At 36.3% G+C, this 26,393-nt stretch overlaps 1 protein-coding gene across 2 annotated transcripts in view; it reads left to right on the top strand.

Annotated features, from left to right (window-relative positions):
* The window catches only part of msraa (methionine sulfoxide reductase Aa), an 82,274-nt gene that overhangs the window by 37,039 nt on the left and 18,842 nt on the right, over positions 1 to 26,393 (top strand). Inside the window, exons 2-5 of one of the 2 annotated variants that reach the window (XM_056269146.1) lie at positions 15,251 to 15,319; positions 17,033 to 17,152; positions 23,463 to 23,567; positions 25,897 to 26,003. In XM_056269146.1, the coding sequence (XP_056125121.1) occupies positions 15,251 to 15,319; positions 17,033 to 17,152; positions 23,463 to 23,567; positions 25,897 to 26,003 (401 nt within the window). The remainder of the gene's footprint in view (positions 1 to 15,250; positions 15,320 to 17,032; positions 17,153 to 23,462; positions 23,568 to 25,896; positions 26,004 to 26,393) is intronic. The other variant, XM_056269147.1, reaches the window with a different exon arrangement.

Genomic DNA, 26,393 nt, shown 5'->3' with positions numbered 1-26,393 from the left:
CTGTGTCAGAGGTTTAGATGAACTTGTACATTGTTCAGGCAAAGTTGGATAAATTGGGTTGTAAGGAGGAGGCGTTACAGTTGTTGCGGATTTCACTGGTGGTTGTGAGTATTTTCTTTCAGCTTCAGTTATTATATTTGTCCAATCTGGATCAAATAAATCTTCACTGGTTGTATTTGCTTCATCTGAACATTTAATAGACATGATTTTGTTCAATTTGGTATATGCTTCAATTTGAGGCTTCATTGCTTCAGCAAGTGGAACTGGACCACCATTCATATCGCAAAAAATTCCACCTTGTTTCACAATCCAATGAGCCGCCAGTATTGGGAATGCTTTTGATTTGATCTTGTCTTTTTGGGACTCGAACCAGCTTAACTGCTCATCCATAGATGCATTGATATCCAGACCTTTTTTCAAAAGTTTAGCTTGTTTCTTCCTCTTCCTTTCCAGGTACCAAGAAGATATTGTTCTGCTGTTACAGACACTTTCTCCCATGTTTCAAAGAATTTGTCACTCTGTGTCTCTGTGCTCAGAACAGCAGGGCTATGTGTGTGTGCGTATATGTGTGTGTGTGTGTGTATGTATATAGAGTGAATTCCAAAGGGAGGGGCTGCTTCTCTCTCTCTCTCTTCTCTAAGCCCTATAAGAACTCAGGGAAAAGAAAATTTTAAAGAAAGATTAAAAACAAGTTATCCCTTATATTTTAGTTATCTATTCTTTTTTCTTTTTAATTTACTTAGTTCAACTCAGATACATTTTTTCTTCTTTCTTTTTTCCCTAGTTTATCTCAGATTAATTTCTTTGTTTTTCTTTTTCCTTTAAGTTTAACTCAGATAAGTTTATTCTTTCTTTTTCCTCTAGTTTATCTTAGATTAATTTCTTTGTTTTTTCTTTTTTCTTTAAGTTCAACTCAGATCAGTATCCTCAAACATTTGAACAGTTTTATGGTCAAAATCAGAATGCCCGCGATTCTAGCTCTTTTTTTTTTCATTGATACCCTTCTTCTAAGGGTTCAATCCTCTGCGTATTTAAACGTTTTAGGGTTTTCTTCGTATCTTCTATATACTGCACTGCACTAACTCAGAGCACAGACCCGCCACTTTAAACCGCTATAAATCACTGCTTGTTACACTTTCCTCGTCTCCTTCTGAGAACGAATCTTCTGTGTGTTGGATGCTTTAGGGTTCATTCTGCCATCTTTTTAGACAGTCCCGCCACAATCCAACCACGTCGCAGTTGTAAACAAGCAAATTTTCCTAGCTTAACCGTCTTATAGCTAATTCTATATGGTCTTCTTTCTAAAAAAGATCCACTTTTACCCAAGCATCATTCAAATATTTTAGAGGTTTTACTGATCAGAGCAACTTAAATAAGCCAAATTTAATTGTCTGACATATATTCATTGGCAACACAACTGGTACTTTAAATAACACAGTTCTTTTAAGCAGTTTCAGTCAATGTCTAATCATCAGGCAGACTTAGAATTATTTTAGAAAAAGAAAAAGTCTTACCTTGAATGATTGAGACAAATGCCTGAAGATGCGATCCTGTTGTTCGTGACGCCAAATTGTAGACTTGGAATTAAGCCTTTTCCCCGTTATTATTTAATTCACGGGACCAGACACCAGTTATCTTGCCAAGAAAGATTTTTATTCTTATATGTCAGGAGAGAAACTCTGAGAAGATGTTATATTCATGCCAGGTCTATGCGTTTCGTGTTTCTCCTTCCTCTCACCCAGTCATGCCTCCATGTTTCTCTGCTGTAGTACAGTAAGATTGAGTTTTTATACATCACAGAGAGTCTTACAGCTTCCTTGTAAGGTAACAAAACATATTGCTTATGCTTAAAATGAAATGTATATGCACATGGTACAATCCACTTTCCACATTAAGAAACTATTTCTCAGTGTATACATTAGTGGTATACAAATGGTACATTTGCATCAGTTGAAACATTCATTTTCTTGCAAAGAGCATACCAACTGTACACATTTGAAGTATATTCATCATTGGAACTCTCTGCTAAGTGAACATTACATACCTCTAAGCAGAATACATAATCCTCCCAGCTACCCTCCTTGTGTCTAAAATATGTTCCTTAAACACATGTGTCCATGCAATCTATAGTCTACTCATCCATTTTAAACTTCATAAGATAATACAACTTATTATGAATACTAAATAAAGAATAATAATACAGATACATAATATTAATTAATGAAATTATATTCAAAGATGAAATTTTAGTCTTCAAGCCATTATTATATGCAGGACTCAACAATACATATTTTTTCCTGATTGCCTTATTGGGCCATTAGTTCAGATTTCTGCCTTTCCTGCCTATGTTTTTATTGGCCCCAACCCAAAACTATTTTATTTTATTTTATTATTTATTTTGTGTTGTAGTGTTTTTTTTATTTATTTATTTATTTATTTATTATTATTTTAATTATTTAATTTCATTTAATTTCTTCATTTTTTTAATTTATTATTATTTTATTTACATGTATAATTTAAAATGTCCAATTGTTAATATGTCATGTTTGCACTTTTTTTTAAAACCATTTTTAATTAACTAATTTATTTTAAATATTAATAATAATAATAATAATAATTCCACTACTATTATTATTATCATATATTTTTCACACATATTTCTTTAAATATATTTAAATGTACTATTGCACATTATATATCTTTCTTTCTTTGCAAGGCATAAAATTATCAAATCAAATGATTTAAGGTATAGCCCAAGTCAGCCTTCCTTGCATGTGTGTCTCTGTTTGAGATTCAAGAAAGAAAAAGGAACCCAAAAATGCTTTATTTATTGTGTATTGCATGTATCAGTCTTGGTTTATTTTCATAATAACCGGGCATCTTCAGGGTCAGATTAATTTGTGGAAGCCTTCTTCGATCTCAACCGGAGGACAGTATTAGTTTGCTATATTAGAACAATTGAGTTTAACTGCCATATGCAGTTGAAGCAGTGAGCTGCATTCACGGGCCTGTCAAAGGAAACAAACCCACAGTGCCCGTTTCTGGAGACTCATGACCTTGAGAGAAAGATTATTTTAAAAAAAAGAAAAAAAAAAGCTGTTAAGCTCTTGTTGGAGTTTGTTTGAAATTACACTTTTTGGCAAAAAGAAAAAGATTGGGGCCTCTATCGATGTGGACAGGGGTCTTCTTATGGGGGCTGGAGGTTTCAAGGTTGTGTGTCTTCTCATCACATTCGATAAGCACATAAACTATTCCATGAGTTTTACAACTCTATATTTTCTAAAAGAACTTTACTTCTGTAATATGTTTTCGAATCCTCCAGTGCATAAGTTATTGCTACTGCTTGGAAATTGTGTATAGTTTGGAGACTTATACAGGGCAATAAATCAAGCCTAGACCAATAATATTCCACCAGAAATGGCAGCACTATAGTGTTGGGTTGAAGTTCAAACTTGTTTGATATTATGTCTTATAGGGTCTTATTTGTTTCCCACCATTGTTGCCTTTAACTGTTTACCTTCAAATCAGAAATCCATCCACATGAGCATACGGAGTTAATATGTTGTGGAGCTTGTATCTCGTTCTGTTCTTATTGGTAAGTGTATCCTATTCTGGTAATATTAATTTTATTTTGCTTTTATTTATTTTTATCACACAGCTCTCTGAAATATTCTTGTTGGTCAGTCACTGCATTCAGCGGTCAGAAGGTGCATTCACTTCATGTCGGAATTAGCGTAATTACGAGATTCCGACGTAAAAAGTGTCCTCGTAGAACTTTTAAATACAACTTGTAAACTTGAAATTTTCTGAGAGCTCCGACTTGTACCTCGCGACCATGCCATGTTGATATAGTTGCATTGCATAATTCTGAGTCCAAGAACAGCTCTGAGTAGAATGTCACGGGTTGTCATCTCGTAATTATGGTACTTATGTAAACGTAGAAAGATATTGCCTAATATTTGCCATCGTCTCTGTGGCAACGCTATATGTCAGACCACTCATCTGGCTGAAACTGCTATTTTCAAATTACAAGGTGCGGTCACATTAGCAAAATCTAGCTATATTATTCCCTTATATTACATTCAAGGAGTTATATGATTGATCCAGAATATTCTAGAAAGTCAAGCAGTGGGTTCTTTTGACTGGGGCCAGTGAGCAACCATCATGAACCCCCTAGCAACTGCACTGATATGTGAAGAAATGAGTCATTTTTATATGCAAGTGTCCTTGCAAATGCTCCATCATGCTCAATCTCGGTTCTAATAATCTGAGGCCTGTCAGTGGAGATGAATCTAGCATTTGTATTCTGAATTAAGACAAGCCCTGATGACTCTCCTGAGTGCTGGGTTCCTGCTCAAATGTTTTGTGGTGTTTGACCACATTCTCATTTCCTATCATGGCCCCTGCTGAGGAATCAATGTATCACAATCCCACAGAGCCTCATCTGTTTAGATGCTTGATGCCGACAAATTGGCCATCCTGATGACGTATTTTAATGGCTGATTCAGTCCTCATCTAACAATCCACTCTTCTCGTCATTCCAGGATATTCTCAAATTCATAATTAGCTGTTGGGCCAATACATTTATCTATAGAGTGAGCGCCTGTGTTGAATCTGAAATGTAACATTAAATAAATCTGCATGAGAAATTAGTTTTAATTGTTGACACTCTGCATGTGAAAGGAAAATTGTGGCTCTGTACATAGTTTGTCATTTCCATTAGCAGTCCATTAGTTTGTCCCTCTATGGCAACGGATCCTTTTAATTCACTTTTCCACTTTCTCCAAAATAACAACCTACAATAAATTTTAAGCCAAATGACATTTCATTTCGTTTTTCCAAGTTTTTCCTGGGGTCACTTGTATAAGAAACACAATTGCGAAAGTTCTTCTACAATTTTGCATTTAAACAAATTTCTGTAGTTTTCTAGTACATCAGAATTTTTGTGTTGAATCATTGATAGGTTAAATATATGTTTTTGTTCACAGATGTAACATAAATTGTTTGGTCACACTTTAGAATAGGGTCCCATTAGTTAGCGTTAGTTAACACATTAACTAACTAACTAATGAACTAACTAACAATGACCAATACATTTGCTACAGTATTTATTAATATTTGTTAACAAAAATACAACTCTTCATTGTTAGCTCAGGTCCATTAAATAATATTAACAGATACTTTTGTTTTTAATGAAAGTTAAATGAACATTAACTATTTGAAAAAAGTATTTTTCATTGTTAGTTTATGTAAACTAATGTAATTATCTAATGTTATCAAATGTAAACTTATTGTAAAGTGTAACCTTGTTTTTTTTTTGCATTTCCTTTCTTGGAATTTTTAATAAAAAAATTTTAAACATTAATGGACGGTGACACATTATATTACTATAATTATGCAATTATATATTACAAATCTGTTGTGATAGAGAGTTATAGAGCAATGTTTCCCAACATTTTCCCATTTTCTTTCCCTGAAAATTTCCATTGCATTTATTTTTATTTTTATTATTGGACCCTTGGTACATTCTGTTGAACATAATGCGTACCTTAGGGTTGTTAAAAAACAGTGGAACATGTGTGCGCACATATCACAGAGTGTGTGCAAGGGCACAAGTGCAAGGACTGAAGGTGACTATTTTTCCAGAAGGGACTTTTTAATCGAAAACAAGTAATTAACTTCCTACAGCAAACCACTTTGAAGCTCTGTTCATAGAATAGAACCAAAAGATATAAGATAAGATACAAAACAGAGGGAAACAAGTGATAAGGGACTACTTAATTCAAAACATATTGCCGTTAAAAGTGTAAATGCTAACTGTATATCAAGAGTCTTGACAGAACATGCAGATGAAGACAAACCCTGCAAAATCAGGATGGAGACCGTTTAAAAAATGTGTATGAATTATATGTGTATGAATTAAAAGGCTCAAGGCATATCAAACCTACACGGAAGAATTGAACTGGAAGAGGGTCGAGCGGCTGCCATATTTAAACATGAGCGAATGAAAGCCTCCTATGCTATCACAAGGAAAATCTCCAATGCTTTCTGAAGTACCCCAGGAATGTTTCTAAGTTTTATCTGGTTTGTCAGCTCACAGCTCATTCCTGTTTCTTCTTGAGATGCTTTCTGAATGGCTTCGGTGCTAATCTGTTTACAGAAGCCTGGCTGAAGAAGAACTGTAGCCAAGCTAATTTCACCTCATTTCTCTTAGCGTTTACCTGCTGTTTGTGTTTGCCACTCACAAGTCTCCGGCGTAGCACTCAGATCGTAATGGCCGTTCCCTGCATCAAGGCGCTCTCACTCTGCTAAGATAATTGCTATTATGGCTCACAATAGCCGTAATGGTGCTAACGGTCGTTGTGAAGAAATGATGCAGCTGATGACGGCCACTGGGTCTGTTATTAAAAAGAAAGGAGGCTGCTCCAATCAGCCGCAGACCGCCATTAGCCTAGCATGCCCATTCATCAATGTCACTCTGAATAGAAGCAGTCAGGATGGGGGTGGAAGGGGATGTTGAGAGACTCTGGAAGGGGGAGGGGCGAGGCGAGGCACGCGTTACCCAAGTCGCCGGGTCTGTCGCCTGGCTGCGTGTGCACTCTGACTCCCAGGCCTCATGGGCCTGCTAATCTGTGGGCACGGAGGAAGCCATTGGAAGGGGGAGGAGAGGTGCACGGCTGAGATAGCATATCGCCTTGCACACACAGCACTCGCTATAGCCTGATCCCCACTGCACAACCATTTCCAATCGCTTTTCACAGGCTCTCTTCACCACAGAATGGGGGAAAACAAAAGCGCTGAGAGCTGCACTGTCTGGTCCATTTTTACATTCTCCTTTCGACACACACACACACACACACGTCTCCACAAGACTGCTCTTTGAAGTTGCTTGAGCAAGCATTATTCAGTATTTCAAATCCATCCTTCATCCCAGTGCTAATTTTAGTTTTTTTTTTTGTCTTGTGAATTCATGTCATATTCATTAAATGTAGCCTATTTTACTGTGACTGTAATGGCAAATGATAATACTTAATACAAATGTCCTATAGTATATTCTATATTCTAAATCATGATGAATACATTTTTTTCAGGATTCTTTGGTGAAAGTTCAAAAGAACAGCATTAATTTTATATAGAAATAATTTGTAACATCATAAATGTCTTTATTGACACTTTTGATCAATTTATTGCATCCTTACCTTAATGAATAAAAGCATTAATTTATTTTTACTTTTTTATTTTACTGACATGACATATTGTGAAGAACCAACTAGGCCTTGTGGTTGTTTTAGTATTGATTTGTACAGAAAAAAGACAATAATGTTTTAACTACACCATCATTCTAAATTAGCTGAGTATTTTGACTAAATATTGTTTTTTTGTATTTTGCACTCCTCTAAGACCATCGGTGACTGATATGATCGGAGGCTTCTTGTCACAGACTTTGAAACATGAAAGGCAGACAAGTCTGGTTTTAAGCTTCAAAGTGTAACTGTCACAAGTCAAGCTTCTGAGCACAATAGCGATCAAAGAACTGTGTTTTTGTTAGTTTGCTATTCATAAGGGAATGCTATTGACTTATTGCGGGCAGTCCTTTTTGGCAGGATAGTTCCACTCTTGGGGCATTGCCCAAAATGTTATCTTCCTCCTTCATTAAAGTCACTGCAGAGTAATCAATGAGTCTCAGCCCTGAAAACATTTGTCCTGGCTCTTTTTTCTCACTCACTCTTGCCTGTCAGAAGAGCATCACTCATGCTGAAAACTCAGCATGCACTTGAATCACTTTTTAATCCGTTCATTTAAATCAGATTAACCGATTCACTAGAATGAATCAGACTTCCCAATGTGCTAAACGGGAGAAAGAACCGATTCATCTGAACTACCGATTCATCTGAACTACTGAAAAACTACATTTTAACCTACTGATAAATGTTGATAATTTAGTACTTTTAGTTAGTTGCACCACTGGATAAGAGCTTATAGAGTACCAATATCAGTGGCGTAGTAGGATGGAGATCAGGTCTAGATCAATAAATACCTGAAAAAGGAAACCGTGAGCTATGAACATGGAAGTAAATGAGTGTAGCCATGCCTGCAGGATCTTCAAAGTGAGAGGGAGAGAATATGCTGCTAGTTTGAATTTTCAGCCAGTGGATCAGTCAATTTTCTATCTATTATAGGGATAATACAGCATCTCACTACTGTATCTAACAATCTGTCCGGATGAGAAGCAGAGTCAGTCGACGCTAGCCTAAAAAGATCATTCCTTATATCCTAGAATCAGATCTCAGATTGATTCCTGCACCGTGATGATTTTGTGCCATGTTTCAGATCATGGAGGGTTTGAAAGATGCTATTTAAAGTAATTGAGCCCCTGTTGGATTACGCTTCTTTAGAATTTATTTATTTGAAGTTTGAAAAAGTGTTTGCTTCACAAAAAAGGGAAATTGGGAGCTGCTTAAACAGAAAAAATATAGACAGACAGACAGACAGACAGACAGACAAGACAGACAGACAGACGGATGGATGGATGTTATTACTGCGGTATTACTTTATATAGCTTTGAAAAAGTATTTGCTTCATAAAAAAGGGTAATTTGGAGCTTAAAAAAACTGCATTTGTTTTTTCGAACTGCAGAAACAAAGCAATATATATATATATATATATATATATATATATAATAAATTTCATCTTTGTAACTTACAATTTTCATTTTTTATAACTCTTGTGTTTGGTTATTTCAAACATGTGGCTAAATGAGCTTAAAGTGACAGTTACCAAAGGATACTGATGATCATAAATGATGGTGACTTAAATACCGCTTAATATTTGTCTGACAGTCCAAGTTGGCTTTTCTTTAAGGAGCTCTACATATTTAATAGAATATTTATAGCTATGGTGTGCGGAGCTGAAATAGAGCAGCACTAACTCGAAGAGCGCTGCGCAGGAATGGCATTGGCTGGCAGAGAGTGCAAATGCCAGCACGGATAAAGACTTTCCTGTGATTAGCCTCATTATTCAGACAGATTTTTCGGCTTTACGAAAAAGGCTCCTAGGCATCCTAGTTATTCATCCAAAACCCGGACAGAACAGTCTAAGAGAGCGGAGATGTTTGCTTCAGGGGTGGGACTGTCATGGCACTGTCTTCCTTATTAGACCCCATGCCCTCTACCGTTCTCCATCCTTATAAATGTTAGATTTTAACATGTCAGTGATGTTTATTCATGAAAATGGTTCTGGGAGCCCCTCTTCTTGTGAAGAATATCATTGTTAAACGAGACGTACAAGTTGTCCCTGCCCAAACTTTCGACCGATGAATGCTTGAGGTGTGCATATGTGCAAAGAAAATTTAATGAACAAATTCATGCTACTGTTTCTTCTCCTAGTGTTAATTATTAGATAGTGAGAATAATATATTTTGTCTGTTTGTCAAGAACAAGGTAATTAGGGAGCACCAAAAATATGTTTTTGTCCTAATAATTTTCTTGGCTTTGATGAATAAATGATTTAAGCACGACTATATTCATACTTGAACTTCTTGAAAAATTAATTTTGAGAGCCAATAGATGTTATTTTTCTTTCTTGATACATTAATGAAGCCCTGCCTCTTTCAGCCAAAGCCAAAAGAGCTTCTGATCAGTAGTGATTAATAAAATGTAAAGCACATATATGAATTTCAATGGGAGGGGCGAATCAAAGGACCGGGGGTGGCAGGGAATACTTTGGCACATGGCACTGGATTAACTAGGGGGGTGTAGAGAAGATGCAGAGAGCGAGGGATGGATGGAGAGAATGCTTCATAATACCCCACTCCCCTCCCCCTCGGTTGTGTCTTCCTCCCCCCAACCTCTTCGGCTGAGAGGAAAGCGTGCCACGCTTAGATTTGAGCCATTAATATTCTGTCTCGACTCATTGTCTTTGCCTGCTGACATTTACATTTAGATTGTTTATCTGACTGTGGGGGGTGTCCGACCATTAATGAATATGCTTCTGTTGTTCCAGAAAGGCGGCAATTACCGGCTCTGCGTTAAGATAATGAAAGTAGAGAGATGTGGTAGGTGGGCATTAGCCACGGCGGAGAAAAGGCCTTGGTGCGATTGTGCTTTTTTACACACTGCAGCAAGGGATGAACTGGAGGAGCACGAAGGACTCTGTGCCGGTTTCCCTGTCATTCTGCAGTCAGATCTCTCCCGGTCTCTTGGTTAGATATAATGAGGGGTTCAGGCATAAACACGCATGCTAGCTTGCAGCTTTCTTCGGCTTGCGCTTCTCTATAATGCAAGTTTAAGGCCTCACTGTCAACACTTTTCTGTCTGCATTAGGGGGGAAAAACATCTCATTGGAAAACATTTCAGTAATATTTTAGTTGTTTATTATTAAATTCTATATATTAGAATTTATTTATATATACATATATATAATACAGATTATAATATATATTATATAAAAATAACAATTAAAAATGTTTAATTTAAGAAATATATATATTTCTTAAATTAAATATTTTTAATTGTTATTTTATAATTGATATAATAATATGTTTTAATGTATTGGCTTATTTTAATTAAATTTATTTAGTTTATTAATTCTTAAATTGATATAATAAATGATATATAAAGCCAACTTAATGTTGTTCTTGTGTACAGTAAAAAGCGTGGCATAGTGATGTCTATGAAGCCCCTAAAGTGACATTTGCATCATTTGCTCAGATTACAAAAGACATGAATCATTTTAATTCTTTTCAATTAATTATATGAACCAAATATGTCTGAATGATTCATTCGTGAATCAGTCTGAATTTGAATTATTTCAAAAAATATATAAATCAAGTAATTGTATATGACAGGAAAGGTCATGTAAGTTCATAGCCTTTTTTTTTCATACTATCTGCCTCCAAGCACCTGTCAATCTCAGCATCTGTGCTCTGAGGTCACACAGAGAGAGCTGAGTGCTTTGGATTCAACATGATGGAATGGGTTGAGATGTAACCATAGTACACTATATAAAATACAGCTAAAGTGAGTGCTGGCCATTAGAGAGCAGGAGCGTGGTGAGAGGGTAATAGAGAGCTAGTAGCTCAGTGAGGGTAGTGGCCGGGGCCGTGTAAGTTACAACTAGTCTAGTTTTGACGTAAATGGACACTAAGTTACAACTTACGCACTATTGAATATTTTTGCGCTGCACCATTAAACTTAGGTAAAGCGTGACTCTTCATATAAACTAAATATTTACCTCCGATCAGGAGTAACGGTTGGAATAAAATAGCAAACTGACTGAACTGCATCAATAAGCTCTTGTTTTACCTGACAGACTAATTCTTTAGATATATGATAATGCTGAAATATACACTCTTCACTTACATTATAAGAGAGAACATTATGTGAATATATTACTATTTTGTTTGCGGCTCATCAACACGAACCCGTCCTAAACAGCGCGCCGCTGCATCGGTCCGTATTGTGCATGTCAAATAAAATCAGTCATAATAAATAAAAGTCATTTCTTGTGTTTTTTTGCATTAGTATTTATTTATTGATCCTTATTAATTTTAAAAACAGTTTCTGAATGTTATTTATGTTGCATATAAAAGTATTATGATCATGGTTAAGTATCCTATTTAATCAACTTGTTTTTACCATAGTTACGTAAGGCGAAAGTTAGAATGATGGATAAACTGAAATTCACAAAATTTCAACACAAATACAAAGTTCTGTCATGAGAGATGGCGCAGGCTGATTGAACTCAACCTCAACTCAAACTCAACCTGCTTGCAATCACATCATTCTCTATTGGTCACAGCTGATTGGTTCCTGCTGTATCAGTAGCCAATGAGCTCACATGCTCAACCTTCAAATACTTGGTTAGCATTTTCCTTAGCAGTGCAGCGCGCTTTTAGAAACCCTCCCCCTTCCCCAGCTCCACCTGTATACTGTAGATCTGCTACGGGTAATTCATGTGCGCTATATTGTACAAGCAGCAGCATGTATTTCTTGTTCACAGCAGCGTGTCATGTATCTATTGGCAGCAGCAGCAGCGTAGCAGATCTATTCAGCCATGATGACCAAATATATCAACATTGTTATACCCATTACCATGCCAAACATTCTGAGAGTTGTCATGACAGAACTTCTGTTCACAATGCTTCATGTTTTTTTTTTAAATGTGCATTTTTATATTTCTCCATTGTTTTTAATTCTATTCACCTTTTCACAATGCTTCATGGGATTGTAGTTCTTTTCCTCAGCAAAGCTGTCCAGTACACAGTACACCTGTATTTTTTCCAATTTAAGTAGAAATTACGAATGGCTTTTGGCGCAACCCTACCCTGGTCACTCTTCTCTCACTGAAAGGCAAAAGTACAGCCACTGACCAACCCCTCAGCTCTTGCCAGTTCTTATAGTAAAGCAAGCTACTTTGCAAAATGACGCACTGCAGATCAATAAGACTATTCCACACTATGCCTCACACTGCAGACCAGGCCTGAGCAACATATGGTGGGTGATCTGAATGGCCTGCTTTTAAGTGATTTCGAAAGCCTGTAGTATGTGTGCAGTTTGCAGATTACCTTTATGTAAAGAACACTAGATGACACTGCATGGAATACTGTATTTTGGAATGCAGTGTCTGTTTGACTTGTCAGTTTCAAGTGTGACGAAAGAACTGAAAGCAGTATCAGCCACGGTTTTTCTTTTCAATCCTTTTTCATACATTATTTGATTGGACTGGCAAAATGTAATATTATTTGAAAAAAGTTATATTTTTTATAAAAAAAAATGTATTCATTATTTTCCATGGAAGACATAAGATGAATCTTTAAAGAATATCCTGTCTGTCTGTATAAAGCTGTCAAGCTCCAAAATGACAAAGAAAGCACTATACAAGTGGTCCATACTACTTTTCAATGTATCACAACACCGGCTTAAATGATTTGTATGGATCATCCAATGATTTGGTAGCCTGGTTAAAACCAGACCATTCTCAGTTGTAACTGAGTTATGGTCTGGCAAAGCGTCATAGACAAATCATTTCCAGAGGGGCGTCACCAACGGACGTCGCGGATAGACCTAAAACCAATCAGAGCGATGAAGGAGATGACGTATGCAGAGCGGCAGAAACATCTCCGAGTGTTGTTCCTTGCTCGGTTTTTAACAAAAAGGAAACGTTCAAATCGCTTAAAACAGACGCGATAACTGATTCGAACGAGTGATGTTCGACGGCGGCATCCATCTTTGTAATGTAGGCTACAAAATCTGCTTCAAAATCCCAGCGCTGTCGTCATCGTGTAAAGCCCGCCCCAACGTTTCTGATTGGTGCCTCGATTTCGGCGGATTGGAAATGAGCTTGAATGAGCTCTTTGCCAGACTAACTTTCAGAGCAAATCTAAATTTGCCTGAAGGTTGTCTGGGTTTTCCCAGGCTAATGACTTGGATAAATTGGACAGATTTGCTTCTCATATTAGTCAGCCTATACATATAGTGCAAGAGTTACATGGACCACGTTTATGTTACTTTTATGGTGTTTTTGTGTCCTTTCTGATTCATTGTCATTATTTTGAAAAGAGCAACCAGGATATTTTTCTACAAAAATAAAAAATAAAGACAAAAATAAAATAAAGGAAGTTATACATTTTTGAAATGCCACGAGTGTGAGTGAATTATAATAGACATTTCATTTTAGGGTGAAACAATTCTTATTCTTCTAGCTGGTGTTCTCTCTTTTTATATTGATTGATATTGAATGAATAGACTACATGGAATTTGTGCTCAATGTACTGTACGCTGTAAGAGAGTGTTGAGCGGTTGAAACAGATCAGCGCAGAGTCTGAATGTAAAAGTGATTTAATGAAGTCTGTTCTAATGCTTCTCTTCAGTCCACTTACACAGATTAGATTAGAACTGTGGCCTCCACAGAAAGCCTTTCTTTTCACTGTATTGTTCGAGTGCCATTTTAATCCTAAAATGGAAAGGTTTACTGTGCCAAAAGAAGATTTGCACTCTGTTTCACCACCAATTGGTATATATTTGTTTTATCATCATTTAACACAGCCACATTTCAGCAAGCCCCTTGTGAAACACACCACTGACCTTGCATGCAAACGCATTTTATAAGGTTTTATTTTATATTTTTTAAGGAAAATAGGGACAACAATGGACTGAACATTCAATTATTTATTTATTTTTATTTAACAGAAAAAATAGCCAATAATGGATTTTTTCATTTATTTATTTAACAGAAAAAGTTGCAAATAATGGACTGAACATGTATTTATTTAATAAACAGAAAAATGAACCAACAATGGACTGAACTTTTATTTATTTATTTTATTTTTTAAATAAATGTTCAACCCATTGAACATTACATTTATTTATTTGTTTGTTTAACTATTTATTTATTTATTTATTTAATTTAAGAGAATTTGTTTTAATAATGGACTGAACATTTATTTATTTATTAAACAGAAAAATGAACCAACAATGGACTGAAGGTTTATTTATTTATTTTATTTTTTAAATAAATGTTCAACCCATGGAACATTATATTTATTTATTTGTTTGTTTAACTATTTATTTATTTATTTTATTGAACAGAATTTGTTTTAATAATGGACTGAACATTTATTAATTCATTTATCTATTTATTTATCAATTTCCTAATTCTTTGGAGCATAATTAACTTTACATTTGAAGCTTTCCCCTAATTAAAAGTGGTTGACGTTCAGGATTAGTGTGGCCGTGAGTGAGTTACAGTGAACTGCATGCAATGTAGGTCTGCCATCAGTCATGGCTGTATTGGCATGCCCTGCTGCCATGGCAACATACTCATACAGTACGTGCATGTAGAAGCTCCGGCATGGCTGCGCCCAGATGTTGAACTCAGTAACCTCTATTTATTCTAATCCACGCAACGGTTTTCCATGCCTTGGCCCATCTGTATCCCTGTCACATGTTAAAACATCGCATTGACATACATTAATCCGGCCAGGTGTTGTTTCCCCTCCCCTTCTTTAACCTTCCCTATGTCCTTTCCTATCTTCCTGGTGCTCCTAAAGTAAAAGATAAAGGAATAAAGCCAAAACTTATGGGTTGAATTTAATGAGCTGCATAGGAATAGAGCCGCTATTCTCCTGGGAGTTTCTTCCGTACAGTGAGTTGTGGTGCTTTTGCGTCGGGAAGAGCACATTATGAAGTCCTGTTGACATTGTGTTGATTTATAAGGGCATTCTCTCCATTGTTTCCCCTGTGTCCTGCAGCTAAGCACGACGTGAATGGTAACAGGACAGTGCCACCGTTCCCAGAGGGATTGCAGATGGTCTTATTCGGTAAGTGATCCGAGCTGTGAGATATGTGTGCGGAGATGTGTGTGTGTGTGTGTGCGTGTGATCGCTGCGTGGGGGTAGACGACCGGCAGTGGAAGGTAATTAGTCCCCTCATGCACCCCCTCATGCACCCCCTCATCCCCTTGAAGAAGTGCAAAACCAAAACTGCAAAAGGATAAGGAAAATAAAGGGGAGGGGTGTGCCGATTAATTGCAGACTGCTGATTAGGATCTCTTTAATAAATGCATTTGTTCAGCCTCCCTTTTTTCTTTATTTAGGCCTCAAACTGTGTAATTCATCATGGCAGACAGGAATTAAATGGCTGTTTTATCACAGGGTCTTGAATACAAATAAAATAATATTCAAAGTATGTATGCGGCTTTGCAAATCACAAACCCCCCGCTGAGAGCGATGAAGGGTAACTCAGGTACCTTTGACTCCATGAAAATGTGCCATTCTTCCTGCTAGACACAGCAGCACAGCGCTCACCCTCATTTACCGAACATTGACGTCCCCCATGTGAAAGCATCATCTTATAGTCTTGGCGTTCGGGTGTCCCTCTGGGCCGGCGTAATTGAGCTCCAGATTCTAGATTCTCTATCATACGCCTTATGCTCACTTCTCTACAGCAGCTTGTAAATCAGAGAAATCTGGTCAAGCTGACAGTCGTGTACGTAAAAAAAAAAAAAAAAAAAATCAACAATTGAATTACTTTCCACCCGTGGGATGTTGCAGATAACGATATACTAGTTACCCTCTAATATATTTTTACTGTTATAGTATTATTTGGTAATAAATGCTTACAGCGGGTGTTTTATGTTTTATGGTGGTTGATATGTTTTTATTGGCCCTGAGTAAATGCGTGATGGAGGAGTCTTTAGTTTTATGGGATTGTAAATTCATAGCTAAAATATAGAGCTTTGAATAGAAAAAATAGGACCTGATTTAACACCAGTGGGAAGGTGCTAGAGGAGGCTCGTTCCCAGCAGAACACAAAAACACACGGCAAAGAGAATTTGGTGAGGGAAAATACTTTTTTCCTCACCAAAAAAAGAGGGGTTTTTATGTATTTGAAAGAAGCCTCTTATGCACACAAAGGCTGCATTTATTTGATCAAACATACAGTAAAAAACTTTTGAATGGTAGTATACACTGCAGAATCTTAGTGACTATATAATTTGAATGGGATAGTTCGCCCCCAAATTAAAATTGTTTCATTATTTAGTCACTCTTATGTCTCCTCAAACCTGTATGCTGTTATTTTTTTCCATGTTTGGAAATTTTCTATAAAGTAGATTTTCTGTCAAGCTCCAAAGCCGAAAAATCTTAAAAGCATCCTAAAAGTATCATAAAAGTAGTCCATATGACTCCATATGCACTAAATTCCGTGTCTTTTGAAGCTGTATGATAGCTTTATTGAGGAAAGGGAAGTCATTTGGCCTACTTTTCTGTTCCTTGGTGTTTTTGAACAATTGAACATGGTGCTAGCAACCCAAAGTCATGGGTTTGATTTTCCATGGAATGCATGAAATGTATGTGTATAGTTTGTCAATGTATACTTTGAATGCAATTTAAAAGTGTCCATCAAATGCATAAATGTTCTCAGAATCAATACTATCTTTTTCATATCTGGCAATAATAGAAATATGATGATTTGGATCAGTCTATGGCTATATATTAGGAATATTTATTGTTTCTTTTATGTTTTTAACACAGGTATGGGCTGTTTCTGGGGAGCGGAGAGGAAATTCTGGAAGCAAAAGGGGGTCTATTCCACTCAAGTGGGCTATTCTGGTGGTTACACCCCAAACGCGACCTATGAGGAGGTGTGCACAGGTATGTCTCTGATTACCATTTCCAAGCTGTCAGTCACTTATTGTCTGTGGAGCTCCAGCCACATAAAGAATGTGTGCACAATTTGAGTATCACAAATTATACATGAACTGTATTGGTGTTGAATGAGTTGGAATGACTGTAAAACATCTTTGAGAAATGCACTAATAGAAGAGCAGAAATCAGAATTCTGAACAGAATTTGTACTGTAATTATAGTCTTGTTCTTTTTCGTAACATCTGTAAGCATCCAGATGGCATTCATATATGCTTATACTTAATAGGATAACACTTGCTCATATAGCAATTATCCAGTAACTGGCTAATATACCAATACAAAACAACACATGCTCATACTGTCGAGCTTTGCCCGTCCAAAAATCCCCATGAAGCTTCTGCTTGAATGCAGTAATCAAGATGGGTGTTTTTGACATGGCTGGGTTTGCCTTAGCTGTGCCAGCTGTTGGCCTATTACTATTATTATTAGTATTATTATTAGTAGTAGTAGTAGTAGTAGTATTTGGGTCCAAGCCTCCCCTTCCTTATCCTACAGGATTTGGGATTTAGAATAGTAGGCTTTTCCTTCAAAAAACAAGACGGGAAAACAGAATAGGAATGCAGTAATCCTATTTTATTTTTTATACACTCAGTCACTCAACATGCATTAAATTGTCAAAAGTGACAGTAAAAGGACTTTTACATGGTTACAAAAAAATCAATTTCAAATAAATGCTGTACTTTTAACTATTCATCAAAGAATCCTAAAAAAAAATCACAGTTTCCACAAAATAATAATAATATAATAATAATAATACTGTGATAATGTCTGATAATAATAAGAAATTATTCTTGAGCACCATATCAGCATATTACAATGATTTCTGACACTGAAGATTGCTGAAAATTCATCTTTGCCATCAAAGGAATAGATTACTGTCTTGATTTATTTTAGAATATATTAAAACAGAAAAAAATTATATTAAATTGTAATAATATTCCACAACTTTACTGTATTCTGATTAAAATAAATGCAGGCATGGTGAGCATAATAGACCTCTTTCGAAAACATGAAACAGTCTTACAGACCCCAAACATTTAAACAGTAGAGCAAACAAAGAGCACACATTTTTCAAATAAACACACAAGATTGCGACCATTACATTTTTGTTACTTTGCAATTCTTTTAAAAAGAAAAAAGCACAAATTATTGTTTTTGAAAAATAAATTCAATTAAATTAATTTTACATTCTGAGTACAGACGTATTTAGCTGATGATTTTCTCAGCTCAAACTTTCTCTGGTAGTTTTTCTCTGCCTAGAAAAGCATGACAGGCCTGGGCTTTGATCTCCCGAGCTTTCCCTGTGTTCAGTCACAGCGATTTCCTATCGAGTGAGTTTGCTTTAATGGTCTCTCACAGAGTATGCACAGCTATTTCTTACTATGAAGTTAAGACGCAAACATGCATCTCACTGCAGGGCATTTATATTTAAATTCCCTCTTTTTCTTAGAAACTGTACATTTTGAGAATCAAAGCTGTTTTAAAGCCGGGTGTGATGATTCAGCTGGTGGTCCATCACTGCAACGGGTATATACGGCGTGGGGTGCTGAAAACACAGGGGGAGCTGTCCATTGGCTGGTGCTGAAATGAATGCTGGTGCTGAAATGGTTGGCAACACTCTGTGCTCCTCCACAGGGTTTGAATGCTGACATCCTTTTGAAACAAGTAACAGGATTTTAGAAGAAATGGGAAGATAAGGCTGGTGTTTATGTTGTGCTCTTAGATATGACTTGCAAATGCATAGCTTCATTTCTTTCAAAAAAAAAATCGTTTTCAAAACCTAGTGAGCTGCCTCAGTGCCTACATAGGCAGCTACCTTCTAAGGTAGCATCTTAACTAAATGAAACCTCATAAGTGACTAAATGCACTACATAGGCAGAGTACCATACAAATAGGGCTCAGAATTATAGTCTAGTAGTAGGAACAGGTTCAATGAAGACTGCTGAAAATTAAGTTTCGCCATTGCAGGAATAAATTACAAGAATTAATTCTTTTAAAATCTATAAAAATAGATAACTGTTATATCAAAACATTATATTAAACGCAGCATGTTATTAAACTTGATAATTATATATTTTTTTAAATATATACTTTTTATTTAATATTGAATGAATTATATGTATATCTCCAGTCCTTTTGCTTTATCCACCATCTTGAGAGTTGTTTTTTTTTTTACAGAGCTTGTCACAGTGCATTCTGGGATTTTTTTCCCCCCAGTACATTCGGGAGTCTGCCTTGATGTCTTAAAATATAGGCAGCCTACTAGGCTTTGTAGCAGTACGATAGAATCATACACAGGATTTAACTTATGCACCTGAGGGGGAGGGGACGTGCCATGATCCTTAAATGCTCTCTCGCTTTGTCTACGCATTCTCTCTCTTTCTGTGTTAATCTCAGTCCCGTCTGCACAAGACCTTGTGTCAACAGGGGATTAAAGGGTACAGACATGTCCACCAAGCAGAAACATGCACTAAAGATAAAGCCACCAACGCAAACAATCATAGAAAATAGCGTCTTATGGGTCATTCTACAAAGCGGGTGATATTTGCCCCCTTCACAAAAAGATGTGTAAAAAAAACCCCCCAAATCTATAGTTGATATCAGCTTGCAGTTTTTCTTGCAGTTTATAAATAAATATATATATATATATATATATATATATATATATACAGTATATATATTATATATATATATATATATATACAGTATATATGTATATAAAATGTATATATATATTCCTGTGATGTCAAAGCTGAATTTTCAGCAGTCGTTACCAGGTTATATAGTGCCATTTATTATCAGTTAAACAAATTATTTATTTAATAGATTGTTTCAGATCTTACAAAAATACTTTAAAATTCACCTTATAAACTGGAGAAGGCACCAGTTTCATAGAATGACCCTTAAAACTGAAGCAGCCCGTAGTCACTCTTTTCAACCATTTTTTGAAACAGAATCAGAGCTGCACAAAGAGAGATCATGAGAGGATGGTGTGCTTGTGCCTTTTCAGTATCACACATAACCATTATCTCTGAATTTCAGTGGATTGTAGTTTTGACTGCTCCCACTTGTATTGATAGTCTGTAAAAGGCACTTCCCTTGACACCTACTTGCATCACAGCTTTACCTTTGCTTAGAATGTATGCTATTCTCAAGCTGCAGCAAACATGGCCGCCTGTGGTTGACCTTCACCGTGTCTAGAACGACACAGCCTGAAGAGGGGGTGGGTGAGGGGATTTCACCAAAAAAAATGGGGGTTGAGAAAAAGGATTGGAGCTGGGAGATGGTAAGAAAAATAGGCAAGATGCTTCAAAGAGGAAATGAAGAAGGGAAGAAAGCTGAGCAGAGGGTGAGGAATAGAAACCGAGAGGGAGGGAGGGATGAATGTAAAGAGAGGAGTGGGAAGTGTAGGAACAGGTTCAATGGGTTCATTACTCTTCCATAAGCCAACATGCATAACGCAGTTGGAGGATAATGCTGCCGGCTCTTATGCCTCCATTAGAACACCATTGTCTTATCGCTGAATCTACGAACATTTGCATAACAAACTGTCAAAAGGTTACAACGAGTGCAGTAATGTAGCTTTCTTTTGCTGTGGCAGTCATTTTATACTGCTCATGTGTATTTCTCTATCTAAAAAAAGATTATAGATGGATGGCCAGAGAACATGCAACTGCAGTATCCAAATTAACAAGTGCCTAATGCAAGTACTGTAAAATTTGACTTTGGTGAGAAAATAAAAGTTTGCTTGCCCTTTAATAGGGAATCACATGGTTTAAATTGGGACAATGATCTTTTGACCTCTTATTCAAAGACATACAAACCGCCTGCTAAAGAAAACTCGGTAGCACTTTACTAAAAGCCTTTATGTATAATGCATTATGTAGGCACACACACACACACACACACACACACACACACACACACACACACACACACACACACACACACACACGCACACACACACACACACATATATATATATATTTCAAGACTGGCTTATTTTGTGTATGAATACTGTAAAGGAAAGAAAAAAAAGAAAAACAACAACAATAATGTATGTGTGTAAAAAAAGAAGCAAAATACAGTTCCTTTTCTATTTATTTTATTTCAAGTTAAAATTAAAGCTATATTTGATTTTATGTTGAGTGTGTAAGCCAGTTTATTTTTTTACTTTAATTTATATATATTCATATATTGAATTAGCTTTTATTTTTTATGTTTTATCTTTTATGTTAATTTTAGTTACATTTTTAGTCATTTTGTTATGTGCTTTTGTCATTGTAATATGTTTTCTATTTATTGCTATTTAAGTTTAATTTACTTTTAGTTCAGTTTTAGTTTTAGTTTGAGACTGAACACCGATGGTGAAATTTTATTGAAAGGCTAATTATTCTATAATTCTAAATTGCGTTTTTCAACTAATATTTTATTTTATTTCAGCTTTAAGTCAATTAACAGAAATGTTTTTCATAGTTTTAGTTTAGTCAACGATAATAACCATGGTGTGAGCGAATCCATGGCATTGTTCTTTGAAGTTAATGTAGTTCCCAGACAACAAAAGTGTTTTAATACCTTTCAACTTGGTCCAATGTTAAATTTAGGGTATATGCAGGGCCGTCCTCACAGAGGGACAACTGGGAACATTGCGACGACTCGCTAAATGTATTATTACAATGCTGTGTATGGTGTATGGGCGTGAATTGAAGCGACGGCCCTGAGTGTATGGCCAATGGCACGGCTTTGGTTTTCCATATCTCAGCTCTGATAATGTTACTACCCCTCTGTCGTCTTGCCTAGTAATGAAAATAACCCCACAGGTTAGTCCTTTATTACTTTTTTAATATCAAAGCAATATAGATTTACTGGAGATAACGTAGAGGAAGGCCCCCCATAAGACTGAACCAGAGATTATTAAGCAGACTTCTTTGGTAATAAATTAATGATGGGAGATATGGAATTAGGACCTTGGTTTTTCAGTTTTGGGGTTCTAGTCACAGCGGTTTCATGTTCCCTGATTAATTTGCAACATGTTGCTCATAGTGCGAATATAGTATATAGACATAGCCATAAAATAGCTAGACAATACTATGAATCCTGTTTTTGGAAGTTTATTTATGCACTGAAATTAATGTAAACACAGACACACACATAGAAAAACCACATGAATTTCATTTATTTAAAAGAATCGGTCAGTAAGATATATATAGAACCTGAATGTTCAGAATATATATATATATATATTCAGAACCTGAATTTTATTTACTGATGCCTCGCAATCCACTTAAACAAAGCACTAAATGTGCTAGAGTAGCATCGAACTGTATTCATATCAAATCATTGTAAATTTTTTAGTGCAAACACAACCTGACACTTAGAACCTAACACTTGTGACATGCAAATTGTTTCAAACAGATTTTGTTTGTGTTTTTGTGCTATTGCCTTTTAGTATTTTTTTTTAGTGAAGTAGACTGTTAAACAATGCAGACAGCGAGTGGAAATAAACACTATCAGCTGGTGCAGTGAACCCCCCCCCCCCCCCCCCCCCCCCCCATTGTGTTTTCACCTTATTGAATTTGAACTGATACTTTGATAAAACTTTGGCTTCTGTAGGATAATACCAACAACAAAAACACCTTACAGTTGTGCTCAGTGGTTGTTGTTTTAAAGACGTCGGAAGAGAATCTGCAATTCTCACCTTCATCTCAGTCTGACCAACTTCTTGTCTTCCCTTTCGATTGTTACTAATGGCTGTGCCGTTGTTCAAAACCAGCCTTAAAGAGAGCATAATCATCAGGTTGAGTACGTAATGTATTGTGCTTGTGTTTGTTTGATGCTCCTCTATGCTTCTCCTCCAAGCTTGCTTACCCGCAAAGAGTCATTTCAAAGAAATATCTTGTTTTTACGAGTCCTTCTGGGACACTCTCTTTCTCTTATACGTTTTTCATGGCTTTCTCCTTCAGGTTGCATTTCTTTTTCAGCTTATTGAAAAGCACCCAGCTGATGCAATGAGCACAGGTAGATCGACTGCCCTTGTACTTTTATGACAGGGTCAACAGACACATAAAGTTAATCAATATGGAGGACTGACCCTACCGCTGGAGATGCGGCCAGTCAAGCCAAGATCAGTGACCCTTGATGACTTCACTGGAATGGGACCCGGACCACCTCTGTTTAACCTGAGTGTGTGTGTGTGCGCACTGTGACTTTGGCAATGATGTTTACACAGGCACCTCTGCTCTTCTTCCTCACGCAGGTAAAACAGGGCACTCAGAGGTGGTTCGCGTGGTCTATGAGCCTGAGAAAATCAACTTTGCACAGTTGCTCAAGGTATTCTGGGAAAGCCACAATCCCACACAAGGTAACATTTCATTCTGTCACAAAATAATATCTTAAAGGGATAGTTTGCTTTTCAAAAATGAAAATTCTGTCATCATTTACTCACCCTCTTGTCGTACCAAACCTGTATGATTTTCTTTCTTATGTGGAACACAAAAAAGTTTGGCAGAATGTTCTTGCTGGTTTTTTCCCTCAATGCAGTGAACGTGAATGGGGAGATGTGGAGCTCCAAAAAGCACCAAGTAGGCCATATGACTTTGCGTATTATATTCCAAGTCCTCTAAAGTCTTATGGTAGCTTTGTGAGGATATTAAAGAAATCTTAAAACACATTTTGGGAAAAACATTTTATTGCAATGAAAAAATACAAAAATGGCCAAAAAGGAAATATGAGGAAATGTAAAAACTAAAACTTATTGAAAATGTGTTAGAATTGTGTTAGAAAATGTGTTAGAATTATTAGAATTATCTATAATAACTATATTTTTGGCCTTTTTTATATATTCTTAAAAATATTTATTTTGCCATATAGGATACTGAATCAAGATGTAGCATTGTTAGAAGATTTTCACAAAATAAATTGTAGTCTGTTCATCACATCCAGCAATTTAATTGCATCTGAACACTTTGAACATAGAAAATGAGTCACATGGACAACTTTTTTTGATACTTTATTTATTTTGTTATTTTGGGAGCTCAAAAGCCTCTGTCTATATTCACTTTTATTGAATGGAAAAGAGCAGCCAAGACATGGGTTTCCTTTTGTGTTCCACAGAAGAAGAAAAAAAGGAGTTGAACATGAGGGTGAGTAAATGATGACAAATGGAACCCTAAGCCCTTGCGATCTTCCTATGAGTCCACACTTTCGTGGCGTAATGCCAATTTGACTGTCAGGTAGAAGTTTGCTGTGGGCTTGGCAAAAGTGTGTGTCAAGGGCACAAATCGGCCGCAAAGAGGGCGCTTTCGAGCACCCTTCTGAAACCTAAAATGACAAATAGGACACCCTACAGTCTCGTTGACTTAACTGGGAAGCGAACGCGGCAGCCATTGTAAGTCCACAAGACCACAAGTGCACATGAAGTGTGCCATTTGAGACAGGGCAATTATTAGTTGAAACCCAGTACACAGTAATTTTTGTTTAGCATAGTGTTCATTTAAGAAAAGCTAAGAACAAAATACCATTTAAAAACCTGTAAAAAGAACAGCTCTTTAACTTAATACAGTCTTAAGTTCCAGTGCTGTGTGAGGTACGAGAGGCTCATGAATTCACAAAGAAGAGAGGCAACAGTTTGAGTGGCTGCAATCATGAACAGAGAATTCAGATCAGAGATTGTGAAGTGTCTCGGCCATCCAATCACATTCAGACTCATCGAGATGGCCTGTATAATGTACTGATTGTGTCTGTGGTGATGACTAACACTCATCTCGTTCTCTTACTTATATATGTTCACAGTGAAATCATGGTTTTGCTTAACTTCTGTTTTAAAGAACATAAAAATCTTGCTAAAAAACCTTATAGAAACTGAAAAAATGGGTTAACATCTATAACGGACACCAGTAATAGTCACAGTACAGTTTCTTCAGCATGGTTAATGCACTCTTCCCATCCAACAAAAATATCTGTTTAGGACGCAGCTGTAGAATCAGCTATAAATCTATGAAGTCATATCTGGATCAAGAACAGATAGAACAGAGCTTTAATTAAAAATTGCACTATTTCCAAGATTTCATATCTGGTTGATTGGGAGTTTGTTTCCCAAGAGACTAAAGTACTAATAGATGCTAAATTTGGACCCACAGAAGATGTACTGAGTGGCTGCACTGCATGATTACATCAGGGATACATGACTTACTTTAGTTCTCAGGTGTCTACATTTAAAGGGTTAGTTCACTCAAAATGAAAATTATCCCAGAATTTACTCACCCTCAAGCCATCCTAGGTGTTTATGACTTTCTTCTTTCAGCCAAACACAATCGGAGTTATATAAAAAATATCCTGGCTCTTCCAAACTTTATAATGGGAGTGAATGGTAAAAAAAAAAATGTAAGGCCAAAAAAGCGCATTCATCCATCATAAAAGTAATCCATACTGCTCCAGGGGTTAATAAAGGCCTTCTGAAGCTAAGCGATTCATTTTTGTAAGAAATGTATCCATATTTATAACTTCATAAACTGTAATCACATGCTACATAAAGGAGTAATTCACCCAAAAATGTAAATTTACATTTGTAAACACAAATGTACATTGTAATTTGGGTTTACAAATGTAAATTTAAATTTTTATTTTTAAATTTTTTGAACAGATCCTCAGTCCCCTTGTTTTTAGCACTGACATATTGCTGCCTTTGATAGGAATGCGCCAGGGCAACGATGTTGGAACGACCTATCGATCAACCATCTACGCATACACACAGGAACAACTCGCAGAGGCAGTGCACTCCAAGGATGAATATCAGAAGGTATCCCTCTACAACTTTTCCCTATTTCTCCCCTCCCTTTATGAAGACCCCACTAACAACCCTTGGGTGATCTTTATGGTAACACAACAATTTGTGGTTCTCAACTAGTTTAGCTTCAGGATCCAGATTTGACATTGGACAAGTGCCAAAATTGTCCATGAAATTATATATATATAGTGGCACAATTGTTTTCAACATCAATAATAATGTTTCTTGAGCAGCAAATCAGCATAATATAATGATTTCTGAAGACTACTAAAGACTAAAGTATTTTTGTTTTAATATCTGGAGGAATATTTATTTATCAAAAGTCCATCTTGAAAATATTATTGACAGTATTGTTTTTAGGATCTCAGCACTCTTCAATTGCATTTAATTCTATTCATATTA

The sequence above is a fragment of the Rhinichthys klamathensis genome, unplaced genomic scaffold (assembly GCF_029890125.1).
Source record: "Rhinichthys klamathensis goyatoka isolate OS25496 unplaced genomic scaffold, OSU_Roscu_1.1 h1tg000281l_1, whole genome shotgun sequence".
NCBI lineage: Eukaryota > Metazoa > Chordata > Actinopteri > Cypriniformes > Leuciscidae > Rhinichthys > Rhinichthys klamathensis.
This window is presented reverse-complemented; position numbering and strand designations above follow the sequence as displayed.